The 27,830-nt window shown below is 42.0% G+C and overlaps 1 protein-coding gene and 1 long non-coding RNA gene across 2 annotated transcripts in view; one reads left to right on the plus strand and one right to left on the minus strand.

Moving 5' to 3' along the window:
- The first annotated feature begins 320 nt into the window (after positions 1-320).
- Positions 321-3,545, plus strand: LOC130927437 (uncharacterized). The gene is made up of 3 exons (XR_009066428.1): positions 321-604; positions 678-767; positions 845-3,545. It is a non-coding gene; the product is annotated as an uncharacterized LOC130927437 (long non-coding RNA).
- Positions 332-27,830, minus strand: part of fer1l6 (fer-1 like family member 6) — a 58,794-nt gene continuing 31,295 nt past the window's right edge. The window contains exons 20-46 of the mRNA XM_057853257.1: positions 27,076-27,228; positions 26,837-27,008; positions 23,440-23,564; positions 23,225-23,359; positions 21,202-21,351; positions 21,007-21,114; positions 20,833-20,895; positions 16,027-16,125; positions 15,753-15,948; positions 13,879-13,970; positions 13,686-13,805; positions 13,539-13,584; positions 11,709-11,753; positions 11,417-11,520; positions 7,866-7,994; positions 7,657-7,791; positions 7,460-7,587; positions 7,221-7,391; positions 4,501-4,655; positions 4,292-4,437; positions 4,067-4,155; positions 3,895-3,993; positions 3,705-3,825; positions 1,066-1,186; positions 839-996; positions 664-764; positions 332-564 (exon numbers count right to left, since the gene is read on the minus strand). Of these exons, the coding sequence (XP_057709240.1) occupies positions 384-564; positions 664-764; positions 839-996; positions 1,066-1,186; positions 3,705-3,825; positions 3,895-3,993; positions 4,067-4,155; positions 4,292-4,437; positions 4,501-4,655; positions 7,221-7,391; positions 7,460-7,587; positions 7,657-7,791; positions 7,866-7,994; positions 11,417-11,520; positions 11,709-11,753; positions 13,539-13,584; positions 13,686-13,805; positions 13,879-13,970; positions 15,753-15,948; positions 16,027-16,125; positions 20,833-20,895; positions 21,007-21,114; positions 21,202-21,351; positions 23,225-23,359; positions 23,440-23,564; positions 26,837-27,008; positions 27,076-27,228 (3,342 nt within the window). The 3' untranslated portion in view covers positions 332-383. The remainder of the gene's footprint in view (positions 565-663; positions 765-838; positions 997-1,065; positions 1,187-3,704; positions 3,826-3,894; positions 3,994-4,066; positions 4,156-4,291; positions 4,438-4,500; positions 4,656-7,220; positions 7,392-7,459; positions 7,588-7,656; positions 7,792-7,865; positions 7,995-11,416; positions 11,521-11,708; positions 11,754-13,538; positions 13,585-13,685; positions 13,806-13,878; positions 13,971-15,752; positions 15,949-16,026; positions 16,126-20,832; positions 20,896-21,006; positions 21,115-21,201; positions 21,352-23,224; positions 23,360-23,439; positions 23,565-26,836; positions 27,009-27,075; positions 27,229-27,830) is intronic.

A 27,830-nucleotide genomic window follows, 5' to 3' on the forward strand; every position in this document is an offset into this window, starting at 1 on the left:
ACCTATAAATGTTTGGGTGGTTTTAGTTAAAGCAGACAGTTTTTCATCTGTGTGATTTTGACAAAGATCAGATTACATTTGATGGTGATTTTATGCAAAATCCAGAAAGAAATTCCAAAAGGTTTCAGATACTTTTTCATACCACTATATCGAGGCATGTGAAAGAATTTTAGCATTGAGCTTAACCTGAGAGGGGAACTATGTTCCATTTATTGTTATGTTGCAGTCATACACACAGTATTACATAATTTACGAGAAAGTAGGCGTGTGCGGAAAACTGTGTGACACCCCACCCCCCCTTTTTTTAACAAATGAAAACAAACATGAAATACCGTGTGAACTGCACTTATAAAAAAAATCATAGGTTTGCATGCACCTACTATCTATCCATTGACCAACTTTTGCGAGATGGCGCCCGGCAAAGTGTAGAGCAACAGCACCAGGAAGAGTGCTGTGACAAGTAACACCATAGCAATGATGATGTACTTCTTGTAGTTCCGCCAAACCAGGTGGAAGAAACATTTGAAGGGGTTGACAAACCACGAAAAGGAGGTGTCAGGTCGGCTGTGGAGTGGACACAGAGGGAACATAGGACCGTGTCAAGGTATTTGGGGAACATTTCATCTCTGCATTTTGATCGGTTAAACTGGTAATAAATCTTACTTGGGTTTGGGCAGTGGTTCTGGTTCCTTTCGAGCTCGGCCCACTGAGTTCTTCTCAGCCTCTTCAGCTGTCACAAGGTGGAACTCTGCCTCCACTTTTCCCTGGTGAGGTCATATGGTGACATTTGTCAGGCAAGTGCACTGGCCTAAGGTCTAGAATTGTGATGTTAGCATACCGTCAGTTCTCCAGACTTGCTGAAAGGCCACCAGCCTCTGGATCTCTTCTGCTGGAAGATCGAGATCCGCTCCGTCCCATCCGTGAAGATGTCTACTTTGCACGATTTGGCAGTCTTCGCGCCACGTGGGAAACCGTGGAGGTCCAACTCCACTGTGCCTGAACATGTGCATGCGAGGGAAGGTTAAAAGACAGCGTTCTGCAGTTAGGGCGACTCTGGCGATGCACCTAGGAAGTCGTCGGAGGACAGCGTCTCGAAGTCCCACACTTGAAGACTGAGGATAGCGGGCAGCTTCTGTTCAGTTTTATCTAGGGAAAAAATGCTGTCTCGCTTCTTCACCACCATTACCTTTAATGAGAAAAGTGTGAATCCAACTAAAAATATCCTTGACAAATTTTAAAATTATTATCTTTGATAACAGGACACGCTTAAAAAATATATATATATAAATATTCATGTAAAATATGGTGGGGGAAAAAATAGCGAAGGCCTAACAAATATTGAAGTCCTAACAATTTGCAAAACATTTTGTATTATTTGTAATAATGAAATCTGTTAGTGCCAAGGACGGATATTCTGGGGGTGGCTGGGACACGCCGCCCTCCTCAGCTAAGATGTCGCCCCCTCAAACTTTCTGTTCATCGGTAAACGCAGGTTTTTTGAAAAAAAAAAAAAAAAAAAAATGTTAAAAACTCTACTTGTCCCAAAATATTTGACCAATTCACAAAATTTACACCTCTAAAATTCCATGACCGTAAGTGACAAAAAAATTACGGTTCCTCCAAAATTCGCCAAAAACCTGCCCATTCGTTTCAAATGGGATGCCATTGACAGCCATGTTTGTCCAAATTTCCCCATTCATTTTCATGTTTGGAAAACATAGGTCCTAGTGATTTTTGACCATTTACCATGACAGCCCATTGACATTCAACTGGCGCCCAAATAAGTTGATGCCATTGATAGCCATGCACATCAATGCCATTGACGGCCCTTTGCGTCCAAATTTCCCATTGATTTTCAATGGCAGAAAAACCTGTGTGGTTGTGATATTTGACCAAAAACTTAACATTACAGCTCATTGACATTTAACTGGCGCCCATGTAAGTCAATGCCAGTCCCCGAAATGTCCCCAAATCTACAGGGAGTGACCTGATAGATCTGTACCTACCACAGCAAAGCCCCATCGTAATTTCTCTAGAAATTGCAGTTTCTAGTTCAAAGTAAAATCTATTCAGTTCTCATTTTAGTCGCGCAATAATGTGCTATTTATATATGAGAATCTTTCTCTCACCCCTCCCTCTCTGAAAATGGTTTAATTTACTCCATACAGTAACGACTGAACTCCATACTGCCTGCCCTCTGCATAAGTGCCTATAGGGCACTGCTGCAGGATCGGGTGAAACATCCTCTCACAAAGTCACACAGGTTCTAAAACATCCCATGAACTAAAATCTCGAAGTGCAGACTATCTGCATCATTTCTCCTGCCTTGTTTAAATGTCTACTCTCCATTACTGAGTGCTGTTAAACTAAGCTAAAAGCTAATAATAGCTAAGTGTAAGGTGACAGTCACAGACAGAGAGGAGAGAAGAGAGGAGCTGCCTGTAATCATTTATCTCTGTCACAACGTCTATCTGGATAAGTAAATCAGAAATAGTTGAGATTTAAATGAAATTTTGTGGATTTATTTCCAGGAAGGATTCATTATATTAGGGGTTGATGTTTTTTGTAGGGTTATTCCGATCATGTTTTTTTGCTCCCGATCCGATCCCGATCGTTTTAGTTTGAGTATCTGCCGATCCCGATATTTCCCGATCCGATTGCTTTTTTTTGCTCCCGATTCAATTCCAATCATTCCCGATAATTTTTCCCGATCATATACATTTTGGCAATGCATTAAGAAAAAAATTAATAAAACTTGGACGAATATATACATTCAACAAACAGTACATAAGTACTGTATTTGTTTATTATGACAATAAATCCTCAAGATGGCATTTACATTATTAATTCTTTCTATGAGAGGGATCCACAGATAGAAAGACTTGTGAATTTGTATATTGTGACTAAATATTGCCATCTAGTGTATTTGTTGAGCTTTCAGTAAATGATACTGTAGTCATGCCCCAATGCATGATGGGAAGTGGAAACATAACTGTACATAGTGCTACCAATTGATATATCTTCTCTGCGTTGGGAAATAAAATAAGGTGTCAAGAAAAAATCAATTGCTACCTTGCTTCCCCACATTGCTCCCCATGATATTTCTAATCGTAGGGAGAGGGATTGTAAGGCTTTAGCCAATTAAAAAAAAGCTCCAAGGGTTGCCAAAATTCACTCTACTCATTTTACGCTGCCTTTTGCCTCTCTATATAGGTAAATTGGCGCCATTACAGATTGAGCGCGACAATACGTGAGTGGGTCATGCAACGTATGCGTTAATTGCGTTAAATATTTTAACGTGATACATTAAAAAAAAACAACTTATTACCGCCGTTATCGGAATAAATTTGATAACGCTACCTTAATCCTAAACTATAGACTCTGGATGAGTGTAACGTATTATGTCTGTAACGTTAAATACAATTAGAAAACGATTTAATTTAAAAACAAAAAAAAATTTTTTTTAAAAGGCATGGCCGATATTTTTTTGCCGATTCCGATTATTTGAAAATCACGTGATCGGACCCGATCAATCGGGATCAGGACATCTGTAGTTTTTTGTCATCAAGGGAAAATAGCCTATACACAACGTTGAAAACTGATCTTAACCCTTGGTTAGTGCCATTAATATACAACTGCAACCTAAAGAAGGTGAAAAAACGTCTTTTAAAAGGCGAAAATTTTCAAATATCACGTATGATCACCTTCTCCGCGGGCAAGTAGTGGAAGGGGAAAACAAAGCGCCAGTTGAAGTTTCCTTCCCCCGTCAGAGAGTTGTAGTGGACGTCGGTCTCCTGGCGGTCATCCTCCAAACCTTTCAGCCAGCTACAGATAAAAGGACTTGCTTACTGTAGCCCCATGCTTACATTGAAGATCACAGATGACAAATATTACCCTTTGATATAAATATCACTGGACTTTTGACCAGTCAGGAAGTTGCTGTCTTCTAGAACCACGTCTTCCGTGTTCCAAATGATGACTCGAAGTTCATACCTGAGACCACATGCTCAATGTTGACACCCAAATAACTGGTATGCTTTTCCTTCAGTTAATAAACCGGCCTCACCCTTTGGGTTTGCGAGGGGAAATGTCTACTGCGGGTCCAGGATGAGGCAGGTCCATGGGGAACATATCCACCCACATCTGGACCTGGCCCTGCGCGTGCACACACATTCACACAATCCATGTTAATCGATATTCAGCCAAATTGCCTTGTTCTACCTTACTTGCAGGAAGACAAAACTTTGCTGATATACTTTGATTCCTCCGATATTAGAATCCTCAGTCGTACCTGATCCATCCCGGCTCGAGCCTTGTGAAAAAGCGTCCTGGTCTCAATGTGCTCCGGTACCAGCTTGCACCCGATGCTGGGGATCTCAGACCAACGATGCAGAATCTTTAGAGACAAGTGCTCATAGGACTCCATCGGTTCCTCGTCTAGTAAAATCATCAGGATCATCATAGGTATCAGACTTGGTACTAACAAATTGAAGTGTGCACCTTCATGCGTGAAAAGCGTCTTCCCGGTGAAGACTTTGTCGGCCACTGTGATTCGTCCTGGTCTGAAGTGAGGACCGTCCAAGTTGTTTTCTCTGCAAAGCTTTGTCAGTAGCTCAGATGGCTTCAGACAGTCTCTCCAGGCATTATAACCTTCACTGGGGGAAAAAAATTAGCAGGTGCTGGCTGGATGTTTGACAGTTTTTTGCCATTCCATATCATAAGTTTTCACCAACTTTCGGTTGAGTGGATTGCAATACAGTGCTGGGCAAAAGTATTGGCATCAACATAGTGTTTACAGGGGGAAAAAACGAGGCCTTCCAAGAAAAGAACACGGTCCCCACAGTCAAACATGGTGAAGGTTCTCTGATGTTTTGGGGTTGCTTTGCTACCTCTGGCACTGGACTGCTAGACTGTGTGCATGGCATTATGAGGTCTGAAGACTACCAACAAATTTTGCAGCATAATGTAGGGCCCAGTGTGAGAAAGCTGGGTCTCCCTCAGAAGTCATTGGTCTTCAAGCAGGACAATGACCCAAAACATACTTCAAAAAGCACTACAAAATGGTTTGAGACAAAGCACTGGACACTTCTAAAATGGCCAGCAATGAGTCCAGACCTGAATTACATGGAGAAATCTGAAAATGGAGTTTGCAGAAGGCACCTTTCAAATCTCATAGACCTGGAGTAGTTGGCCAAAGAAGAATGGTCTTAAATTCCAGCAGAGCATTGTAAGAAACTCATTGATGGATACCAGAAGTGGTTGTTCGCAGTTATTTTGTCCAAAGGTTGTGCTACCTAGTATCGGGCTGAGGGTGCCAATACTTTTGTCTTGCCCATTTTTGGCGTTTTGTGTAAAATGATAATGATTTTTGTTTTTGATTCTCTTTTGTGTTTTTTCATTGCAAGCAAAATGAATGAAGATATTACAACCAAAGCATTTGTAATTGCAATCATTTTCTGAGAGAAATTGACTAGCATTATCTGACAGAATTGCAGGGGTTCCAATACTTTTGGCCAGCACTGTAAATTTGCCCTGCCTTACAATTATAATTGCGCCCCAAGCGTTGCAATGACGCCCCCTGCAGACCGTAGTTAGTCTGCACGCCACGCATAACAGGAGAAGAAGGGGGCGGGGATTGGATCAGTGAGTGACATCACTAATCTAGACGCTCACACTCTTGAAAAAATGTGGGGGGTGGCGCTCGTATCCCCATTATTGGACTGCAGTGTGAGTGACTTTGTATCCTTATGTTCTCAAATAGTTTAAAGAAATACAATTTATAATACAAGTTCTTTTATGCTATTTTAATTTAAATTCCATTTCATCTTGATTTTCATCTACCTGGGATGTAACTTCTAATATGCCCTGAAAGTAGTACCACATTAAAATGAGTATCTGTAAAACTGTAAAGTACAGTATAGGTTTAGTGCCAACCATATAACAAGGCCTAAGCCCTCAGGTTCTTTTTTATTTTCCAGATAAACGAGCAAAAGACAAAAGTATGTTGCTAATTCTTTCTTGCCATTTACCTAAAGCCGACATAATGAAAGATATTCAACAATAATTTAGTGTGCTAGTTATACAATCGTTGTCTGAAATAACATGAGTTATGGACTACAAAAATGCCATAGTTTTAATGCAATAAATGTCTATAGCACTTGTTATGATATATTCGTATCATGATCATTACCAATGGTGTTGGCGTAGGAATTTTCCATGTAGTAGCTAGCTTTCTCACCTGGTCACATGTGCAAAATTTAGCAATGAAAAACCTATGTCGATATTATCCGATATCATTTTTAAATGTTTTTATTGTTTTACTGTTTTATTATTATTTATTATTTTTTAACTCTAAATATTACTATTACTAGAGACGTGCAAAATTTCCGATTCTTAGAATATTCGCGATTCGGCCGTGGAAGATTCGAGAACGATTCACAAACATCCAATTTCCGATTATTGAATTCTACCAGGTAAAGCGGAAATAAAACGCAGTCAGCGCGGTCTTCGGGACGCAATGAGGAACGGACCGAGAGTAAATATTATGTGCAGCTAATGCTAATAAAACAACAATAATACCTGACTGCGGCCGTCAGCCGCTACAAACAGCGACCAGTTGGTAGTTGCTACAAACATACGGCAACATACGGCTATGGTAGATATCACATATATCTAGACTAGATGTGAAATGACAGACTTTCCCGCGCTAGTAAACAGGCGCCATCTTAAAGCAGTAGACTTCTCTAGAAGGCTCTGTTATAGAGAACCTAATTACTTTTTATCTAAAATACCCCTAAATCGGCAAAATCTTGACTGGAATCTATCTTTAAATGATGAAACAGTTTTAAAACTTTCACATGTCGAAAGCAGACATGAGGGAAATTATGGAATAACGGGCGCAATTTTAACAACTTTAACGGTTGATCCACAACATTAAATTAATTGTAGTTTAAAGCTGCTGATACAGAATGGGGACTTGAGTATTTTATTTAATGTTTTTTAACCGGTAAATTGATACTAAAATAATAGTTTGGTTTATTTTGCCTGAGAGGATTTTTGAACAATTTGGAACAAATATACAAAAAAAATTTTTTTTTTTTTAAATGGGGGGGGGGGCATCAATAATCGAACCGGAGTCTCTGAATCGTAATCGTTAGGTGCCCAAAGATTCCCACCTCTAACTATTACCATAACAAACAGACAGGATTTTTACAACTCACAGACTGTACTCAGTCGGGAGTCCGCAGGTGGCTCGGTGTCGGCTGTAGAAGCGGTCCTCCAAATCAATCCGGGTCTCCCCTATTAGGTCGTCCCCTCCCACCATGTCGTAGTCATAGATCAGCACCGACAGCAGAGACTCTTGAGGAAATGTTGCCTGTATCTCAAATGACCTGGAAGAAGACAGAAAAAAATCAACTGATATTTAGCATTGAATACAAAACTCGAAGCAGATCACAACCTTCCAAAGACAGGGTTCAACTGTTTTGGGATGTAGTTGTCACGGTCTTTGATTTCGTTCTTGCCGAGTTGAACGACAACATAAGGATCTGCTTTTCCATCTGGGTCGGCCGGGTGCAGGTTTGATGCCTTCAGGGACAGTGTAATGAAGACCAGTAAGACTTTAAGTTTATCTGAACACAATACAAATGAACTTACAGACACAATGTAAACCCGTATGAGGACTTGAACTGGTGTGTTCTGTGGGATTCCCCTGTTGACTCTGAGGTGTCCATCATCTTCCTCCCATGCCCCTTCCTCATCTTCAGTGAGTTTATACAAGCAAAAGCTCCCCTACAGAGAGGCGAACTCATGATTCGAAATAGTGCAAAATGTGACAAAACGTTTGTTTGCCACGATTTTCTCACCTTAAACTTGCCGACAAACCTCTCCTCTGTTGATCCCTCTTCCTCGTTGGACTTTCCGCGGAACAGCTCGTATGTCTTAACCCAGTCATCAAAGGGTCCGAATTCTGCTTCCAGCTCCTTGTTGTATAGCTGCAGCATTGGACATGAGGAGGTAAAAAGTCACAAGACTGCCATTGCCATTCAAATAGAGAGATAGGATTTTCAAAAAGAATGAATCAGGTCATTTCTCAGGATTCAATCCATCAGGGTTTATTTCTCCAAAATCACACAGACACTATACAGTGGGGCAAATAAGTATTTACTCAACCACTAATTGTGCAAGTTCTTCCATTTGACAATATTAGAGAGGCCTGTAATTGTCAACATGGGTAAACCTCAACCATGAGAGACAAAATGTGGGGAAAAAAACCCCAGAAAATCACATTGTTTGATTTTTAAAGAATTTGCAAATCATTGTGGAAAATAAGTATTTGGTCAATACCAAAAGTTCATCTCCATACTTTTTTATGTACTCTTTATTAGCAATAACGGAGGCCAAACGTTTTCTGTAACAATTCACAAGCTTTTCAAACACTGTTGCTGGTATTTTGGCCCATTCCTGCATGCAGATCTCCTCTAGAGCAGTGATGTTTTGGGGCTGTCGTTGGGCAACACGGACTTTCAACTCCCTCCACAGATTTTCTATAGGGTTGAGATCTGGATACTGGCTAGGCCACTCCAGGACCTTGAAAGGCTTCTTACCAAGACCCTCCTTTGTTGCCCTGGCTGTGTGTTTGGGATCATTGTCATGCTGAAAGACCCAGCCACATCTCATCTTCAATGCCCTTGCCGATGGAAGGAGATTTTCACTCAAAATCTCTCGATACATGGCCCCATTCATTCTGTCCTTTACACAGATCAGTCGTCCTGGTCCCTTTGCAGAAAAACAGCCCCAAAACATGATGTTTCCACCCCCATGCCTCAAAGTGGGTATGGTGTTCTTCGGATGCAATTCAGTATTCTTTCTCCTCCAAACACGAGAACCTGTGTTTCTACCAAAAAGTTCTATCTTGGTTTCATCTGACCATAACACATTCTCCCGCTCCTCTTCTGGATCATCCAAATGTTTTCTAGCGAACCGCAGACGGGCCTGGACGTGTACTGGCTTCAGCAGGGGGACACGTCTGGCAGTGCAGGATTTGAGTCCCTGGCGGCGCATTGTGTTACTGATAGTAGCCTTTGTTACTGCGGTCCCAGCTCTCTGTTGGTCATTCACTAGGTCCCCCCGTGTGGTTCTGGGATTTTTGCTTTTTTGCATTTTGACGCCACGGGGTGAGATCTTGCATGGAGCCCCAAATCGAGGGAGATTATCAGTGGTCTTGTATGTCTTCCATTTTCGCTATAGTTGCTCCCACAGTTGATTTCTTTACATCAAGCGTTTTACCTATTGTATATTAAGTCTTCCCAGCCTGGTGCAGGTCTACAATTTTGTCTCTGGTGTCCTTCGACAGCTCTTTGGTCTTGGCCATAGTGGAGTTTGGAACGTAACTGACTGAGATTGTGGACAGGTGTCTTTTATACTTATTGTAAGATAAGCTTGTTTTTATATGCCAAATATATTATACCAGTTTGCTCTCCCACAGCTATTATACGCGCACTCCCAAGCTATTATGAAGAATACCGTTTTAGCCCATAGTCATGTGCTTACCGGTGATTGATCACATTCTGCTGATAAATAGATACACACACATATGTTGATTCATCACACAACATCTCAGTACTTTTCCACCAAGCTACAGTACTTTGAGTGCAAATGTGTGTTCAAAACAAAGATATCTTGCCTGCTCAGGAGTGTGACTTAATTCAATCGGGAAGCACTGTTCAATCAATGATGAGAATACTGCCACGTTGGACAACAGTGTTGTAACTGTACTCTGCCCATCAACAAGCCCTCAATAAAAGTTAGCAGCGAGGGAGAGCTCAGGGAGAGACTTGGATGAGACATTGGTCGCGGAACTGTCTCCTGGCTCTCCCAACCTGCAGGTTGAAAAACGTCAACTCTCTGACTCTGTCTCACCGTGCCCTGCCTTTTGTCAGCTTGCCTTGGGTAAATAACTTCCGTATTTTTCGGACTATATGTCGCGTTTTTTTTCATATTTTGGCTGGGGGTGCGACTTATACTCAGGAGCGACTTATGTGTGGAATTATTAACACATTATGATATAATTTCACATGTTATTTTGGTGTTTTTTAGTGACACTGATGGTTTTGTAACGTTGTTAGCATGTTCTTATGCTATAGTTATCTGAATAACTCTTTATAGCTATGGCCACGTTCGCGTTCTGCCTTTGGCAGTGTATGTTCAATTGTATTATTGACTTTTTTATCTTGAAATGGATGCATTTAGTTTGTGGCGCTTTCACGCCCACGTGAGGGCGCACTCGCACTTGTTTACGTGACACGCCAGAAGAAGACGGACAGCTACGTAGCTCTGAGTGAGTGAGTGGGCGAGTTAGCTAGAGAGAATAGACGGATGCGAACCAACTTTCATTGTTTATGCTTTTAAATCATCTCTACAGAGGCAACGCCTGCGTGTATCATCTTTTCTGTTGTTGTTGTGTGTTTTCCACCCGCGATCGGACACTTAGAGCCAGTTGTGTGGTTGTTTGAACGATGTGCTAATGATAGCGAACGCATGCTAACCTGTTACTTATTACTAATAGTACCTAATTATCATTTATTTACGTTGATGCGAACCTGTTTTCTATTGAGGACCAAATTGATTCAGCAAATTATACGGACGTCCAGCATTGTCTTTTGCGAGTTCGCTGTATAGCCAGGACAGGCCGTAGCGTAGGACAGTATATTCACATTTCGTTGTTCATGCACTGTACATTTATTTAGCATGTTGTTCTCTATTGTATTTTTATATTAAATTGCCTTTCAAGATGACATATCTGTTCTATGTGTTGGATTTTATCAAGTAAATTTCTCCCAAAAATTCGACTTATACTCCGGTGCGACTTGTATATGTTTTTTTTCTCTTCGTTGGGCATTTTATGGCTGGATCGACTTATACTCAGGAGCGACTTGTAGTCCGAAAAATACGGTAAGTTAAAAGAGTTCTAGACCCAACACTGATAATGAGTTAAAACAGGTAATTAATACAGGTAACGAGTGAAGCCTCGTTAGACCTTGTTAGAAATAGTTAGACCTCTTTGACAGCCAGAAATCTTGCTTGTTTGTAGGTGAACAAATATTTATTTTCCACCCTAATTTGGAAATTAATAAATTCTTTAAAAATCAAGCAATCTGATTTTCTGTTTTTTTTTTTTTTTTTTTTTTGCACATTCTGTCTCTCATGGTTGAGGTTTACCCATGTTGACAATTACAGGCCTCTCTAATCTTTTCAAGTAGGATAACTTGCACAATTGTTGGTTGACTAAATACTTATTAGTTTAACAATATAGAGCATAGGTATTATAGGCGATTGAAAACTTGCTTTGAGTTTGCTTCGAATCTGATGTCAATTAATAAATGAGGACATTACTTTGTCCTATGAATACGAGTACCTGCAGGGTGGCCAGTTTGGAGGGCAGACTCAGGTTCAGGTTCTGCTCTTGCATTCCTTTACCCTTCTGTTTCTTTTTCTTGTTGCCATCCAATGAGCTGCTCACTAACAGAACAAAAGCACATGTAAAGTTTTGAGAAAGGGATAGACAAAAAACAGTTTCTATCTACAGGGAAGGCAACCATGTCATAGGAGAACTACACATTTTAATCTATCAACCTGAATCAGCCAATATCGATCGACAGCATCTATATGCTTACACCACTCGTTCTAATTTCTACATATGTCCTTACCTAAAGAGTCTATTCCATCGCTGAGCAAGCAGTGGTACGGCAAAGCTGTAATACACAACAGTGCGTCTGTGGGTATGAGGCAGAAGGCTGGGAAAACCTACTACCAGTTTTACACTATTTTTGGCATCACTGAAGCTTCCATCCAAACATGTTTGACCATAAGAGTCAAAAGATGTACAGTAAATGTTGACACAAAAGGAGAGCTAAAACGTGCGGCATAGCGACTATTCAATAAGCCAGCATAAGCCATTGTCTTTTTGCAGCATCCATTGTCTTTTTAGCTTCAACTGTCTGACAGACGGCCTCAGGTTTTCCTGCAAAACATCCTGATAAACTTTTGAATTCATTCTTCCATTAATGATTGCAAGTTGTCCAGGCCCAGAAGCAGCAAAACAGCCCCAAATCATGATAATCCCTCCACCACTTCACGGGGGGGATGAGGTGTTGATATTGGTGAGCTGTTCCATTTTTCTTCCACACCTGACGTTGTGTGTAACTCCCAAACAATTCACTTTTGGTTTGATCAATCCACAAAATATTTTGCCAAAACTTATGTGGAGTGTCCAAGTGCCTTTTTGCAAACATTAAACGAGCAACAGTTTTTTTTTAGACAGCAGTGGCTTCCTTCGTGGATTGCTCTCATGAACACCATTTTTGGCCATTATTTTACATATAGTTGAGGTGCGCACGTACATATTGGACTGTGCTAGTGATTTCTGTAAGTCTTTAGCAGAAACTCTAGGGTTCTTTTTTACCTCTCTGAGTATTCTGCGCTGAACTCTTGGCGTCATCTTTGGTGGACATCCACTCCTTGGGAGAGAAGCAACAGTGGCAAACACTCTCCATTTATAGACATCTTCTCTGGCTGTCGATTGATGAACATCCAGACTTTTAGAGATGGTTTTGTATCCTTTCCCAGCTTTATACAAATCAACAATCCTTGATTGCAGGTCTTCAGATAACTCTTTTGACCGAGCCATGACACACATCAGACAATGCTTCCCATCAAGACAATTCTTACCAGGTGTGTGTTTTATAGTGGGCAGGGCAGCTTTAAACCACTCATCAGTGATTGGGCACACATCTGAATTAAGTTGCTTGGGGAAAAAATGGTTTCAATTGCTCTTTAAGTCTCCTTAGGCAGAGGGTTAAATTACTTGTTTTCCCCCCTTCTGTCATTGTTTGCATGCTATCCTCAATAAAATATAAAAACGTATGAATGTTTGGGTGGTTTTCGTTAAAGCAGACGCTGATTTTTCATCTATGTGATTTTGACAAAGATCAGTTCACATTTGATGGTGACTTTATGCAGAAATGTGAGAATTTCCAAAAGGTTCAGATACTTTTTCATACCACTGTATAGCTATTGTCCAGCATACTGATTTAGGCTTTGTTTAGACTTGCAGCCAAAATCAGAATTTTAGCCCATCCAGATTGAAAGTGGATGGCTCTTTTGTAGTCTGAACAGTCCCAAAGCACAGAAATCAGATTATGCAAGACTGACTGAAACCACATAGGGTAGATAGTTTCATATCAGATATGAACAAGAAGCTTCTCAGTCTGAACAGCTCAGATGGGTTTTGACTGTCCGCGACGTCACTCTACGCTGGATGACACCTTCGTTGCCATTGCACGAAGGTGTGAGAATAATGTGGCCCAGTCTGAATAGGCCCAGATCTGATTTGGACACTTGCTAAAAACAGTGTGAACAGTCAGCCTTGAAAATCAGATTTGAGGAGGAATCTGATTTGAAGGGGTGCAAATACTTCTGCTCCTCACTGTAACTCATAAATCAATACTTCCAGACTAGAAACTAGAGCCACCTTTTACCTTTTTCAAAAACTTGAGGGAACGGAGAGCCTTCTGTTTGTTTGGTCTGTAATGAAAAGAACACAATGTATTTGAAAAGTATGTTTAAGCGCTAACAGAACTTGAAAACCGGATTCACAAATTTGCACTCTACTCCATTCACTACACCTGTTTCTCCACAGAGGCGTAATATTTGGACCACCAGTCAATGACGCACTCTGCTGACTCATCCGCGATTGTCCGCCTCCTTCGCTTGGTGGAACGTCGGGTGCTCTTTTTATGGCTCTCCTGCAAATACAAAAGCATCTTTGACTTCAACATAAAACAGACGACCTATGAAAACTGTGTTTATCAGGATCACCTTATTACTTCTTGGCGTTTTCTTTTCGAGAGTCGATTCTTCAACAGTGATGAGAACATCGGGAGGTGTTGATGTCACATTAGAGCTTATCTCTATAATTGAGTTACAAAACAGAATATTTTTAATTCATCTTAAAAAGTCGGATAATTTTACATGCTAAGCACAAAAGAAAGTGTATATAAAGTATACTGTAGGTAAAGTTGTTTTTTGCATAATGTTGAAACACATAAAAATAAGTACTGGTAAGTGGAATCCAAATAGAATATTAATGATGATCTAAAATCATTTTAAAAATTCAAATAAATGATGAAGTTAGGGTAGAAACTAATCACATACTAATCACAAAAATACAAAAATTACATTAGATAAAACCTTTTTATTCTTTAAACTTACAATAAAGAAACTAATTTTTCAACTTAAGTATTCGCTGACAGTACTATCAGTTAAAATAGATTTGACGTCCAATAATAAAAATAATGTATAACTGCATGTATATAAATTTGTGTTTTTGGCAGTCCTATTAAAATACTTGATCGAAAAAGCGATCGTTTGATCAAAAAAGCGACCGAAGATTGATCAATCGAAAAACTGATCGAAAATCGATTAATCGAAAACTTGATTGAAAATCAAGTAATCGAAAAGGTGATTAAAAAAAATCAAGAAATCGATCGGAAATCCATTAATTGAAAAGGTGAACGAGAAATCGACCGGAAACTGATTATTTGCAAAAGATGATCGATTGACCGAAAATTGATTGAAAGGCAATCAACAATCGAGAAATCGATCGCAAATCGATTAATCGAAAAGGTAATCGAAAAATCGAACAGCAACCGATTATTTGCAAAAGATGATCTATTGATCGATCGAAAATTGATTAATCGAAAGGCAATCAAAAATCGAGAAATCGATCAGAAATTGATTGATCGAAAAAACTACCGATTTATCAAAAAGTGATCGATCAATTGAAAACTTGATTGAAAATCGATTGAACCGAAAAGGCGATCGAAAATCAAGAAATCGATTACCTGAAAAAAAGACTGATTAATCGAAAGCCTGATCGAAATTTGAGAAATCGACCGGGAATCGATTAATCGAAAAAGCGACCGATTAATAGAACACTTTATCGAAAATCGATTAATCGAAAAGGTGATCGAGAAATTGATAGGAAATCGATCAATCGGAAAAGGACTGTTTGATCGAAAACTTGATTAAAAATTGAGGAATCGGTTGCCGGTCGATTAATCGAAAACGAACGAAAATTGAGAAATCGATCGGAAAGCGATTAATCGAAAAAGCGAACGAGTAATCGAAAAAGCGATCGAAAGATCGATTAATCGAAAAATTGAACGTAAAACGAGCAGGCGATTGGAAATTGATTAATCGAAAAGCTGATTGAAAATCGAAAAAGTGATCGAAAATGAAAATCGATTACGTGAAAGGGTGATCGAAAATAGAGTAATTGATCAAAAATTGGGAAAAAATCGATCAGAAATCAAAACAATAGGGCTCTCGCACCAGTTGGTGCTCAGGCCCTAATAATAATAATGATAATATTAATAATAATCCTTTTGCAAACGGAGAGCAAAGTGCTGAATAGGCATCTGTTAACATATTACAGTTATTGAGATAACATAACGATAAACAAAACAAACTCAGTATCAACATATAAGTCACAGCCCCAGCCAAACAATGAACAAAAGTGTGACTTCTAATCCGGAAAATACGGTATATATAAACAACAAATCATTGGATGTACAGTATATTATAACCAAACAGGAAACTGAATTGGAATTAATGACAACAAAATGTTGATAAAAGTCACAAACAAAAGTGAGATGGTAAAAAAACTAACTTGAGCTTTTCTGTACTATTACCATCAACTCCTTGTGGTCCCGGCATGGATATGACTGCTGGTGGTGCATGGGCAGGCAGGGCCGGGGGGGCAATGTATTTGAAGGTCATCAGGTTGTTGATAACGTGGTTTCCAACGAGTGTGCTGCGACCAAAAGCCCTCCAGTCGACAACGGTGATGCTGAGTGGAGGGTGGAGGTGCTCGTTCTCCGGTAACTCCTACAGGAGGACAATAAATCATGTGGAATTGGGCACTAAAATTGCAAACAATAAAAGATGAGATAAAAATGTATAGACCAGCTCTATAGTGTCAACCAGCGTGGTGAAGTTGGGGTTGGATTTGTACCGCTGAATGACGGAAGAACGCAACGTTTTTCCAGCACATTCAATGAATACCTGCAAACATAATATGGTTTAAGCTGTTTGATAAGGGACAGTGTGTTAATGTGATTGCTTTGATGTCAATGTGATGGTTCCATTCCATATCAAAATACTGTATTTATTTTGGTATCCAAAAATAAAACCTTACTGTATTATGGAATATTTACTCCAAAAGATATTAACCGGTAACACTTAATTTGGCACCAGTATCACAAAACTGTCATAAGACCAAATGAAACGCCACGAAGCTCTGAACCAATTGCCTGTAAAGCTTCATTGCTTCAAGAAGATTCATTTGGTCATCACTGCTCCCTTGTTGGAGACAGTCAACCTCTGCTGCCACCTGCTGTCAACACTGTTGTCGTTGTTAGAATTCGCCTCCTCCCCCCGGCCAAGCCGCACAGAAACAGCAACAGCCGAACGGAAATGGTGCTCCGCCGCTTACCGCCTCTGTGCGCTAACCGGGAGGGCGAATATTCCGCGTGTTCACCTCTTATGTTAACCCTTTGTACTGACTCCGTGTTCCAAAAGTTTGAAGAAGACTCACCGAAAGCAGGTTGACAATTTATTCGTCGACAATGGTCAAAAATCAAGGCAAAAACAGACGACGGAGGAACCCTTCTGGATCCAAAACAAGGCTACATAGAAAATGTTTCCGAGCAGCAAAATCTGTGTTATCTCAGTGTCCAGTGTTTTTTAAGTCAGTGGTGGAGTAGGCCGGGCCAAAGGTGTGGCTGAGTGTTGTTTCGGGGCCATCCGTCTGTGTCCGGTTTTTGGCGGTTAGGTTCGTCCGTGGATGGGACGTGGTAGCCACACCGACCGACGCTGGTCTTGACGTCCCAAGCGCCTGCTATCAACTTCTTTATCCGGGCTGCCTCTTCTTGTTTTAGGACAAGGCGCGCTGCTCTTGTTGGTGTTCGGGAGAACTGATTACAAGAGTTTGTGCGTCAGTCTTGCTCTTGACGCAGACGTTGGGCTTCTGTGATAAGATGGCGTTGTGTATCTATTCTGCTTCTTTTCATTAAACTATGGTGTGCTATTTATTTTATATTAGGTGTGTGTTAAAATAGTACAGTCCTACAGTAAATATGAGAAATGATACTATTCCCTGATTAATTATATTAAGTGTGTTAGAGTAATGCAAACAGTTAGACGGTGCCTACGAGAAACGGTACCATTTTTCCATTTCCCCCTCATGAGCCCTGATAATGTGATTCACTTTACTGTGTCCAAGGGCATTGAGTGAAGTCTGCCTAAACTATAGTTAGATGAATGTGTTAGACTAATGCAAACAATTATATGAATGTGTTTGACTAATGCAAACAATTATATGGTGTGTGCAAGAACGGTACTTATTCCCTTCATCGTCCAACATGCCTCCTAGCATGCATTGCGGTGCTACAGACAAAATTCATGTACTGTGCTATTTCTTCAGTTACTGTTCCAGTTGTTTCATTAATTGCTAGTTATGGTATTTGGTCTATATTTCGTTGAAATAAGTCAATGTTTTAGCCACTCTGGTGAGCTTTTTTTGGCTTTGTGCCTGTTTCCCCGCTTGCATACCACACGTCCGACCATAAAAATGACCCCCCTCCCCCTTGAAACTTTTCTCCTTGGATTTACACAATTCACGTAGGTCACCCTTTTTGACTTCAAAGCGGCGAATTTCGCCACAAGGTGAGAGATTCTCATGCCTGTATTTGACAGTAGCGTCATACGACTGTCATAAGATCAAATGAACCACCATGAATCTTTGAACCAATTGGCTGCAAAGAAGCTTCATTTGGCCATCACTGCTCCCTTGTGGAGACAGTCAACCTCTGCTGCCACCTGCTGTCAACACTGTTGTCGTCCAGCATGCATTGCGGCACAACAGATATACATAACAATCAAAACTCATGTTCTGTGCTTCTTATTTCTTCAGTTACTGTTCTAGTTTTTTCATTAATTACTAGTTACGGTATTTGGTAACACTTTATTTGACAGTGGCACCATAAAACGGTCATATGACAATCATAATTATAACATGACTCTGTCATGAGCATTAATTATTGTTTATAAAAGATGTTATTTAGTGTCATCCGGGAAATTATCTCACTTTTGAATTCATCTAAAAGATCCAAACTGGACATAAAATGTGTTAGTGACATAATTTGCCAGATGACAATTAATGACATCTGTCATAAGCAGTGTTGGGCACGTTACTTTAAAAAAGTAATTAGTTACAGTTACTCACTACTTATTCTTCCAAAAAGTAACTGAGTTAGTGACTGAATTACTCTATAGAAAAGTAACTAGTTACCAGAGAAAGTAATTATTTCCGTTACTTTAAAAAGAAGTTGTTGTATGTCAAAGAATTTGAAATTTTCTGAGCAGTATTCGAGTCAGTTGAATAGAGAAGAACAAACAGATAGTTGTGTTATAGAACCTTGTAATATTTATTGCACCTCACCAGCAACAGATTTATTCTACACTTGAAGCGCAACAAAAATAAACAGTAAACAATATAATAAAATAACAATCAGCACTAAACAATATAAAGTGAGTTTAATCAATTAAATCTAACTCTCACAACCTGAGACAACTGGTCAAGTAGACATAGCCTACTGTACTTCAAGTATTTTGACTTGAAATAGTGTTTATATCTCCACCTCGTAAAGGACAAATTTTCCTCTGAATGCTTTGCCATCATATCCCTATGCATCTGTTTTGCGTGTGTGTGTTTGCCGCACGCGCTGTTCCGGTTTGTGTGTGAAAACACCGACTCTGATTGGCTTACCATGACACATGACTGTAACTCTCAGCCAATCACAATCACTTCCATCGCATATATCCAGGTGGTGCATTCAGGTAGCCTCGCCCCCCTACACTTCCCGTCACCCTCAAAGCGTCTGCTGTCCTCAAGATGGAAGCAGCAGTCTTGCTGGCTGACAGTGGGGCATGGGAACGAGGCTAGCATTCAGGTGTAGCAAAAACAGAAATGTTAGCAAGCTTTGGAAAGCATTGTCTAATTGAATGAGCAGGGATAAACAGCCTGAAGTACGTGCTGTAATATTCTGATACAGAATTATCCGAGGCACCCAAAAGTGCACACGGCGTCAATATTGTTTTGCTCACATGATGCGGGAGTGAGTTAGAGACACGGCCTGCTGAGAGCCGTACGTTTGTGTTAATGTTGAAGTTATATGTGCTATTAAAGAAATGGAGTGCCAGCACGTCCTGTGTGGTATATCTTTGCTAAGAAAAAGCTCAAAACAAAACACGTGCGCTATTCTCGAACCTGAACGCACCCCAAGTCTTGGATGACAAATAAACAGAGCAGAGTAGACTCTGGCTACGGCTGGTAGTTTCTTCAATTTATTCAGAGTAAGTAACGCACCGCTTTTGACTGTCAGTAACGGTAACGGCGTTGTAATGGCGGAATAAAAATAATTAGTTAGATTACCCCGTTACTGAAAAAATAACGTCATTATGTAACGGCGTTATTTATAATGGCGTTATTCCCAACACTGGTCATAAGAATTCAGTAATGCCCATAATTGTCATCTTATGACAATCTTATGACGCTGTTGTCAAATAAAGTGTTACCTATTAACCCAAATAAATAAAGAAACAAGCTGGACTGGACTATAGACCCTACTCACGTGACGTCACAGTCACGCCCCCGCGCCATGATGTCCGGATACTAGTCATGTTAATGCATTAGCGCTTCGTAAATTCCTCCTATTATGGCGTGTTTTTCTGCTCGTTAACATTAATAATCAAAACGGTGAAGTCGTGTGTGGCGGTCAGTTTCAAAAACAGAGAAGATAGACGGAGAGACTTGAATTTTTACCGTATTTCGAGAGACCCGAAGAGGAGACCGAGACTGACTGCTGCAATTCGACGAGAAAACTGGGCTCCAAACGACTACCGCAGATTATGTAGTAGTCATTTTATATCTGGTAAGATGCATTTAATATATATTTAGAGGGTTTTGGGCTGACAACCACAATTAAGATCATTGCTAGGCTAATCGCCGACAACATACACGTATGTATGTAGTCAGAGTGCTATCGCTAAACCATATAAACATTAAAAGCCCTAGCTCCATTGACAAATGACATGAAATACATTAGACTTGACAGTGGATGTTAGCAAGAACAAAAGATTTTGAATTGAAAATTTCGTAACTCACCTTCCGAGCACAAGATTCCTGCCGAATTTTCGTGTACGAGGACCTGTTTCACCCAACCAGCAACGTAGCATTTATAAGCCTCCAAGCTCTTAAAGTTTTTCAAACTTTCGTGAGAATAGGCTGATTTTGTGTGGACAAGATAGTTGTAAATATCAGGATATCAGATGTCAGGCGAAGCCAGCGGGTCGAAAAACATCGATTTAGGCATCAAATACGGATCTGGCGAATGGATAAACTGAAGCTTTTCCACGTAACGCCTTTTATGCAACGGATCCAATGAGTTTACAGCGTCAGATAACACCGGGGCTTCCATGAATTGCTCTATAACTTGCTCGACTAATTGAAAACAATGAGAATAGGTCTGAAAAAGAGGTACAATATGGCGGCCGGAAACAGCGACACGCCCATTTTGTGACGTAGGTGAGTAGGGTCTATAAGTCGCAGGATTCGGCTTATAGTCCGAAAATAACGGTAAATACATAAAAAATATATGCAATATAGTCAAAAATTTTAAAATTGTGACACGTGTGTGTGTTTGTGCGCACCTGTGGGCGGTCCACAGACAGTAACTGAACCTTCTTAAGTTCTCGTAGACCCCAGAATAACACCTAGCAGAAAAAAACACACAAATGGTAATACAGTACTTGACATGATAGAAAGCATATATTGTGTGGCTGACATTTATTGAAGGAGCTTTCTGCTATTTTACAGACACACACCTCGAGTCTGTATGTACTGAGAACAGGTCTAATGTTGTCAGGTACTGTGTAGATGCCTCCATCCTGTTCTTTTAAGGGAGGCAGACTCAGCTCGCCAGATATGGGAATCTACATACATGGACCAGTGTCATTCACAATTGACTCACATTTAATCAATTTTATGGAGAGACAACATTAAGCGACGGATTGGCTTACCTGCACCAGCTCAAAGGCGGCCAGAAGCTCTCCTCCTGATTGGCTGGTGTGGTGTAGTGGGCTGTACTGCAGCATAGGAGGCACGTAGGGCTCAGAGAGCAGGCGAACTTCAGGCGATGCTACTGTGGCCCCTAAATACTCCGCCTTGCCCTACGGATAACATTTTGTGAACATTGTTCAAATGGCTGTGGAAGCAAAGTGGCAGAGGTGGGTTGGAACGTCTTGCATTCACCCCCATTACATTTACTTGAGTAACATTTTGAGAAAAATGTACAGTATTTCTAAGAGTTGTTTTACCACGCCGTACTTTTTACTTTTACTTGAATAGAATAGAAAAGCTCCTGAGTGGCAAGGCCCCGGGGATCGATGAGATCCACCTGGAGTTCCTAAAAGCTCTGGATGTTTTGGGGCAGTCATGGCTGACACGCCTCTACAACATCGGGTGGACATTGGGAACAGTACCTCTGGATTGGCAGACCGGGGTGGTGGTCCCCCTTTTTTAAGAAGGGGGACCAGAGGGTGTGCTCCAATTATAGAGGGATCACACTCCTCAGACTCCATGGTAAAGTCTATTCAGGGGTGCTGGAGAGGCGGGTCCGTCAGGAAGTTGAATCTTGGATTCAGGACGTGCATTGTGGTGGACAGTGGACCAGCTCTACACCTTCAGCAGGATCCTTGAGGGAGCATGGGGGTTCGCTCAACCAGTCTCCATGTGTTTTGTGGATTTGAAGAATGCGTTCGACTGTGTGCCTCGGGGAGTCCTGTGGAGAGTGCTCCGGGAGTACGGGGTACCGAGCTCCTTGGGTAAGGGCTGTTCGGTCCCTGTACGACCGGTGTCAGAGTCTGGTCCGCATTGCCGGCAGTAAGTCAAATTTGTTCCCAGTGAGGGTTGGACTCCGCCAAGGCTGCGCTTTGTCACTGATTCTGTTCATAATTTTAATGGACAGAATTTCTAGGCGCAGCCGAAGTGTTGAGGGTGTCCGGTTTGGTGGCTTTAGCATTGCATCTCTGCTTTCTGCAGATGATATGGTGCTGTTGGTTTCATCAAGCCATAATCTCAAACTCTCACTGGAGCGGTTCGCAGCAGCGTGTGAAGCAGTTGGGATGATGATCAGCACCTCTAAATCCGAGACCATGGTCCTCAGCTGGAAAGCGGGGTTGTGTGCCCTCTTCGGGTCAGGGATGAGAGCCTGCTCCAAGTGGAGGAGTTCAAGTATCTAGGGGTCTTGTTCACGAATGAGGGTAAACTGGAGCGGGAGATTGACAAGTGGATTGGTGCAGCGTCTGCTGTGATGCGACCCTCTGCACAGGTCCGTAGTGGTGAAGAAGGAGCTGAGCCAAAAGGCGAAGCTCTCGATTTACCAGTCGATCTACGCTCCTACCCTCCCCTATGGTCAGGAGCTGTGGGTCGTGACCGAAAGAACAAGATCACGGATACAAGCGGCCGAAATGAGTTTCCTTCGCAGGGTGTCAGGGCTCTCCCTTAGAGATACGGTGAGAAGCTTGGTCATCCGGGACGGACTCAGTGTCGAGCCGCTACTCCTCCTTGTTGAGAGGAGCCAGCTGTGGTGCTCCGGCATCTGGTTCGGATGCCTCCCTGGAGAGGTGTTACGGGCATGTCCCACAGGCGGGAGGCGCCGGGGACGACCCAGGACACGCTGGAGAGATCATGTCTCTCGGCTGGCCTGGGAACGCATTGGGATCCTGCCCGAGGAGCTGGTTGAAGTGGCTGGGGAGAGGGAAGTCTAAGCTTCCCTGCTAAAACAGCTGCCCCCGCGACCCGACCCCGGATTAAGCGGCAGATGATGAATGGATGGACACGTCTCTAATCTAAATGACAATCTAAATGACAACATGCGCGCACATTTGTTGCTTGTGAAGCATCCAAAGGCAACAGCTGTAAATAACCCCCTTTAGTACAGTTTATTATGCGTTTTCAGTTGTGGTCGAATACTTGGGACGAGTTTATGTGATTGTTTTTGATGTGCGGACGCTAAGATCTAAGCTTGGCTTTCTATTTTACCAGCGCGTCGTCATCGTATACTTCAATGACGAGTCTTGGCGGTTCCTCCTGAATTTGTTGAAGATCTCCACTCAGCAGAATGGGATTCATTTGTAAGCACTGATTCCATGTGGGGCTTAGAGTCTGACTGATCACCTGAAAAGCACAACAAATAAAGTATGCTTTAAAAATAAAACGATAGCTGCACAATGTATACGCTTATTTCGATTTTTTACATTGGTGGTCTGGCTGTGCGACAAATATGTGACCCGAGCGAAAGGATCAGACAGGCCCGAGTTGTCCGCAGCAATCAGCCCGCGAGCTTGATACAGGTGACACCTTAAATGGAACTGATGCTGTTCTGCACACACATCAACAAACACATACATTCATCAATGCTGAGAAGAGAAAATGGAAAAACTCAGAAATGCTGCTAAGTGTAGCCCAAGGCCCAAAAACCCAGAGATTATGTCAGCCTTAAATTAGACAACTTTATATAGGAATTATGCCATTAAGAATTAAGCATTAGTTACTGATAAATTGATAGGGAACAAAAATAAAAATTATAGAAATTTATAGCAATTTAATGGCTTGTTATTCTTTTAACCATTAACCGAAAATTTCAGCGACAAATATGTCTATTAAAAAAAAAAAAAATCGTTGTCTCGCCCACCGGGCGGTATGGTCTCTCCTCTCAAGCTCGGGTCCTCTACCAGAGGCCTGGGAGCTTGAGGGTTCTGCGCAGGATATTAGCTGTCCCTAGGATTGCGCTCTTCTGAACGGAGACGTCAGACGTTGTTCCTGGTATCTGTTGGAGCCATGCACCCAGCTTGGGGGTTACTTCCCCGAGTGTCCCGATCACTACTGGCACCACTGTTGCCTTCACTCCCCACATTTGCTCCAACTCTTCCTTCAACCCTTGATATTTCTCCAGCTTTTCTTGTTCTTTTTACTGATGTTGCTATTGCTCGGGATTGCTACATCTATCACTACTGCTGTCTTCTGATGTTTATCCACCACCACTATGTCAGGCTGGTTGGCCATCACCAGTTTGTCTGTCTGGATCTGGAAGTCCCACAGGATCTTGGCTCGGTTGTTCTCGACCACCTTTGGAGGTGTCGCCCACCTTGACTCTGGGGTCTCCAGTCCGTACTCGGCACAGATGTTCCTGTAGACTATGCCTGCTAGCTGGATATGTCGTTCCATGTATGCCTTGCCTGCCAGCATCTTACACCCTGCTGTGATGTGCTGGACTGTCTCAGGGGCCTCTTTGCATAGCGTGCACCTGGGGTCCTGTCTGGTGTGATAGACCCCTGCCTCTATTGATCTTGTGTTTAGGGCCTGTTCTTGTGGTGCCATGATCAGTGCCTCCGTGCTGTCTTTCAGTCTGGTCTTTTCCACCCCCTGGTATGTTTTTCCCATGTCAGCTACCTCCTCAATTTGTCGGTGGTACATACCATGCAGGGGTTTGTCCTTCCATGATATCTCCTCAGGGTCCTCCTCCTTACTGGGCTTCTGTTGCCTGAGGCATTCACTGAGCAGGTCATCACTGGGGGCCATTTTCATGATGTACTCTTGGAGGGATGTAGTTTCCTCCTGGATAGTGGCTCTGATGCTCACTAGCCCTCAGCCTACCTCTTTCCGCTTTGTGTAGAGCCTCAGGATGCTGGACTTAGGGTGAAACCCTCCGTGCATTGTAAGGAGCTTCCTTGTCGATGTCGGTAGCCTGCATCTCTTCCAGTGGGCAGGATAGGAGGCCGGCAGGGTATCTGATTACTGGTAGGACATAGCTGTTAATGGCCTGGATCTTATTCATGCCATTTAGCTGACCCTTGAGGACCTGCCTCACCCTCTGGAAGTATTTGGTCATGGCAGACCACCTAGTTGCTTCCTCATGGTTCCCATTTGCCCATGGGATCCCCAGGTATTTGTAGCTGTCCTGCACATCAGTTATGTTGCCTTCAGGTAGTTCAGCCCCTTCAGTTGAGATCACATTCCCTCTTCTGGACACCATTCGCCCACACTTATCTAGTCCGAATGACATCCCGATGTCATTGCTGCATATTCTCGTGAGGTGAATCAGCGAGTCGATGTCACGCTCGATCTTGGCATACAGCTTGATATCATCCATGTACAGGAGGTGACTGATGGTTGTTCCACTTCGGAACTGGTACCCGAAACCACTCTTGGTGATGATCTGGCTGAGGGGGGTTAGGCCTATGATATACACTCACTGACCACTTTATTAGGTATACCATGCTAGTAACGGGTTGGACCCCTTTTTGCCTTCAGAACTGCCTTAGTTCTTTGTGGCATAGATTCCACAAGGTGCTGGAAGCATTCATTAGAGTTTGGTCCATATTGACATAATGGCATCACACAGTTGGTGCAGATTTGTCGGCTGCACATCCATGATGCGAATCTCCCGTTCCACCACATCCCAAAGATGCTCTATTGGATTGAGATCTGGTGACTGTGGAGGCCATTTGAGTACAGTGAACTCATTGTCATGTTCAAGAAACCAGTCTGAGATGATTCCAGCTTTATGACACGGCGCATTATCCTGCTGAAAGTAGCCATCAGAAGTTGGGTACATTGTGGTCATAAAGGGATGGACATGGTCAGCAACAATACTCAGGTAGGCTGTGGCATTCCAACGATGCTGAATTGGTACCAAGGGGCCCAAACAGTGCCAAGAAAATATTCACCACACCATTACACAACCACCACCAGCCTGAACCGTTGATACAAGGCAGGATGGATCCATGCTTTCATGTTGTTGACGTCCAATTTTGACCCTAACATCCGAATGTCGCAGCAGAAATCGAGACTCATCAGACGAGACAACGTTTTTCCAATCTTCTATAGTTCTATTGTCCAATTTCGATGAGCTTGTGCAAATTGTAGGCTCAGTTTCCTGTTCTTAGCTGAAAGGAGTGGCACCCGGCGTGGTCTTCTGCTGCTGTAGCCCATCTGCCTCAAAGTTCGACGTACTGCGCGTTCAGAGATGCTTTTCTGCCTACCTTGGTTGTAACGGGTGGTTATTTGAGTCACTGTTGCCTTTCTATCAGCTCCAACCAGTCTGGCCATTCTCCTCTGACCTCTGGCATCAACAAGCCATTTCCGCCCACAGAACTGCCGCTCACTGGATATTTTTTCTTTTTCAGACCATTCTCTGTAAACCCTAGAGATGGTTGTGCGTGAAAATCCCAGTAGATCAGCAGTTTCTGAAATACTCAGACCAGCCCTTCTGACACCAACAACCATGCCACGTTCAAAGTCACTCAAATCACCTTTCTTCCCCATACTGATGGTCAGTTTGAACTGCAGGAGATTGTCTTAAACCATGTCTACATGCCTAAATGCACTGAGTTGCCGCCATGTGATTGGCTGATTGGAAATTGTTAACGAGCAGTTGGACAGGTATACATATATATATATATATATATATATATATATATATATATATATATATATATATATTTTTTTTTTAATATATATATATTTATATATGTGGCTGGAGACAAAATGGTGGACGAGACTCCGTCGTCGTAAAGTTGAAATTCGGTAAGTCAAGTACATCGTACCCAGGGACTACCTGTAAAGAAAATGAGTCAATAAATTGACTCTCACCTGCACACTTCAGCTGAGTGGGGGGGTTGTTAGCATGTGATCCCCCTGTGGCAGCGTTGAAGCCCACAGGCAGGTCATCCAACATGTGATCAGAGTCAGCGCAAGATCCAAACCACAAATATACATCCACTTTGGCCTGCACTGAAAAGCCTGTCACACGCTTCCCTGGCGGCTGGGAACACATGCACATAGTATTATTTCTTGCCAAGATTGTTAGATGTTGTATATACATTTTCTACCTTGAGAAAGAGCGTCACAATCTTTCCACAGTGGACTCCACGGGCCTCCGGGCTGCTGCAGAAGATGACATCTCTGGCTGGGAGTCGAGCGTATGCGATGCGTTTGTTGTTGCTCAACATCCACACAAAGATATCAGGCACCGTATGTTGTGGCTGCAAAATGAAATCGTATTTACCCTAAGAGAACATATAGTGGTATGAAAAAGTATCTGAACCTTTTGGAATTTCTGACATTTCTGCATAAAATCAGCATCAAATGTGATCTGATCTTTCTCAAAATCACACAGATGAAAAACAGTGTCGGCTTTAACTAAAACCACCCAAACAATTATAGGTTTTCATATTTTAATGAGGACAGTAAGCAAGCAATGACAGAAGAGGGAAATTTAAGTACGTGAACCATCACATTTCATATTTTGTTCCCCCCTTTTGCAGCATTAACTTTAACCAGAAGCTTCCTGTAGCTGCAGATAAGTCTGGCACATCGATCAGGACTAATCTTGGCCCATTCTTCTTCACAAAACTGCTGTAGTGCAGTCAGATTCCTGGGATGTCTGGCATAAATCGCTGTCTTTTAGGTCATGCCACAGCATCTCAATGGGGTTCAAGTCTGGAATTTGACTTGGCCACTCCAGAACGTGTATTTTGTTCTTCTGAAACCAATCTGAAGTTGATTTGCTTCTGTGTTTTGGATCATTTTCTGGTTGCAGCATCCATCCTCTTTTTAGCTTCAACTGTCTGACAGACAGCCCCAG

This window comes from Corythoichthys intestinalis, chromosome 12, assembly GCF_030265065.1.
Source record: "Corythoichthys intestinalis isolate RoL2023-P3 chromosome 12, ASM3026506v1, whole genome shotgun sequence".
NCBI classification, from domain to species: domain Eukaryota; kingdom Metazoa; phylum Chordata; class Actinopteri; order Syngnathiformes; family Syngnathidae; genus Corythoichthys; species Corythoichthys intestinalis.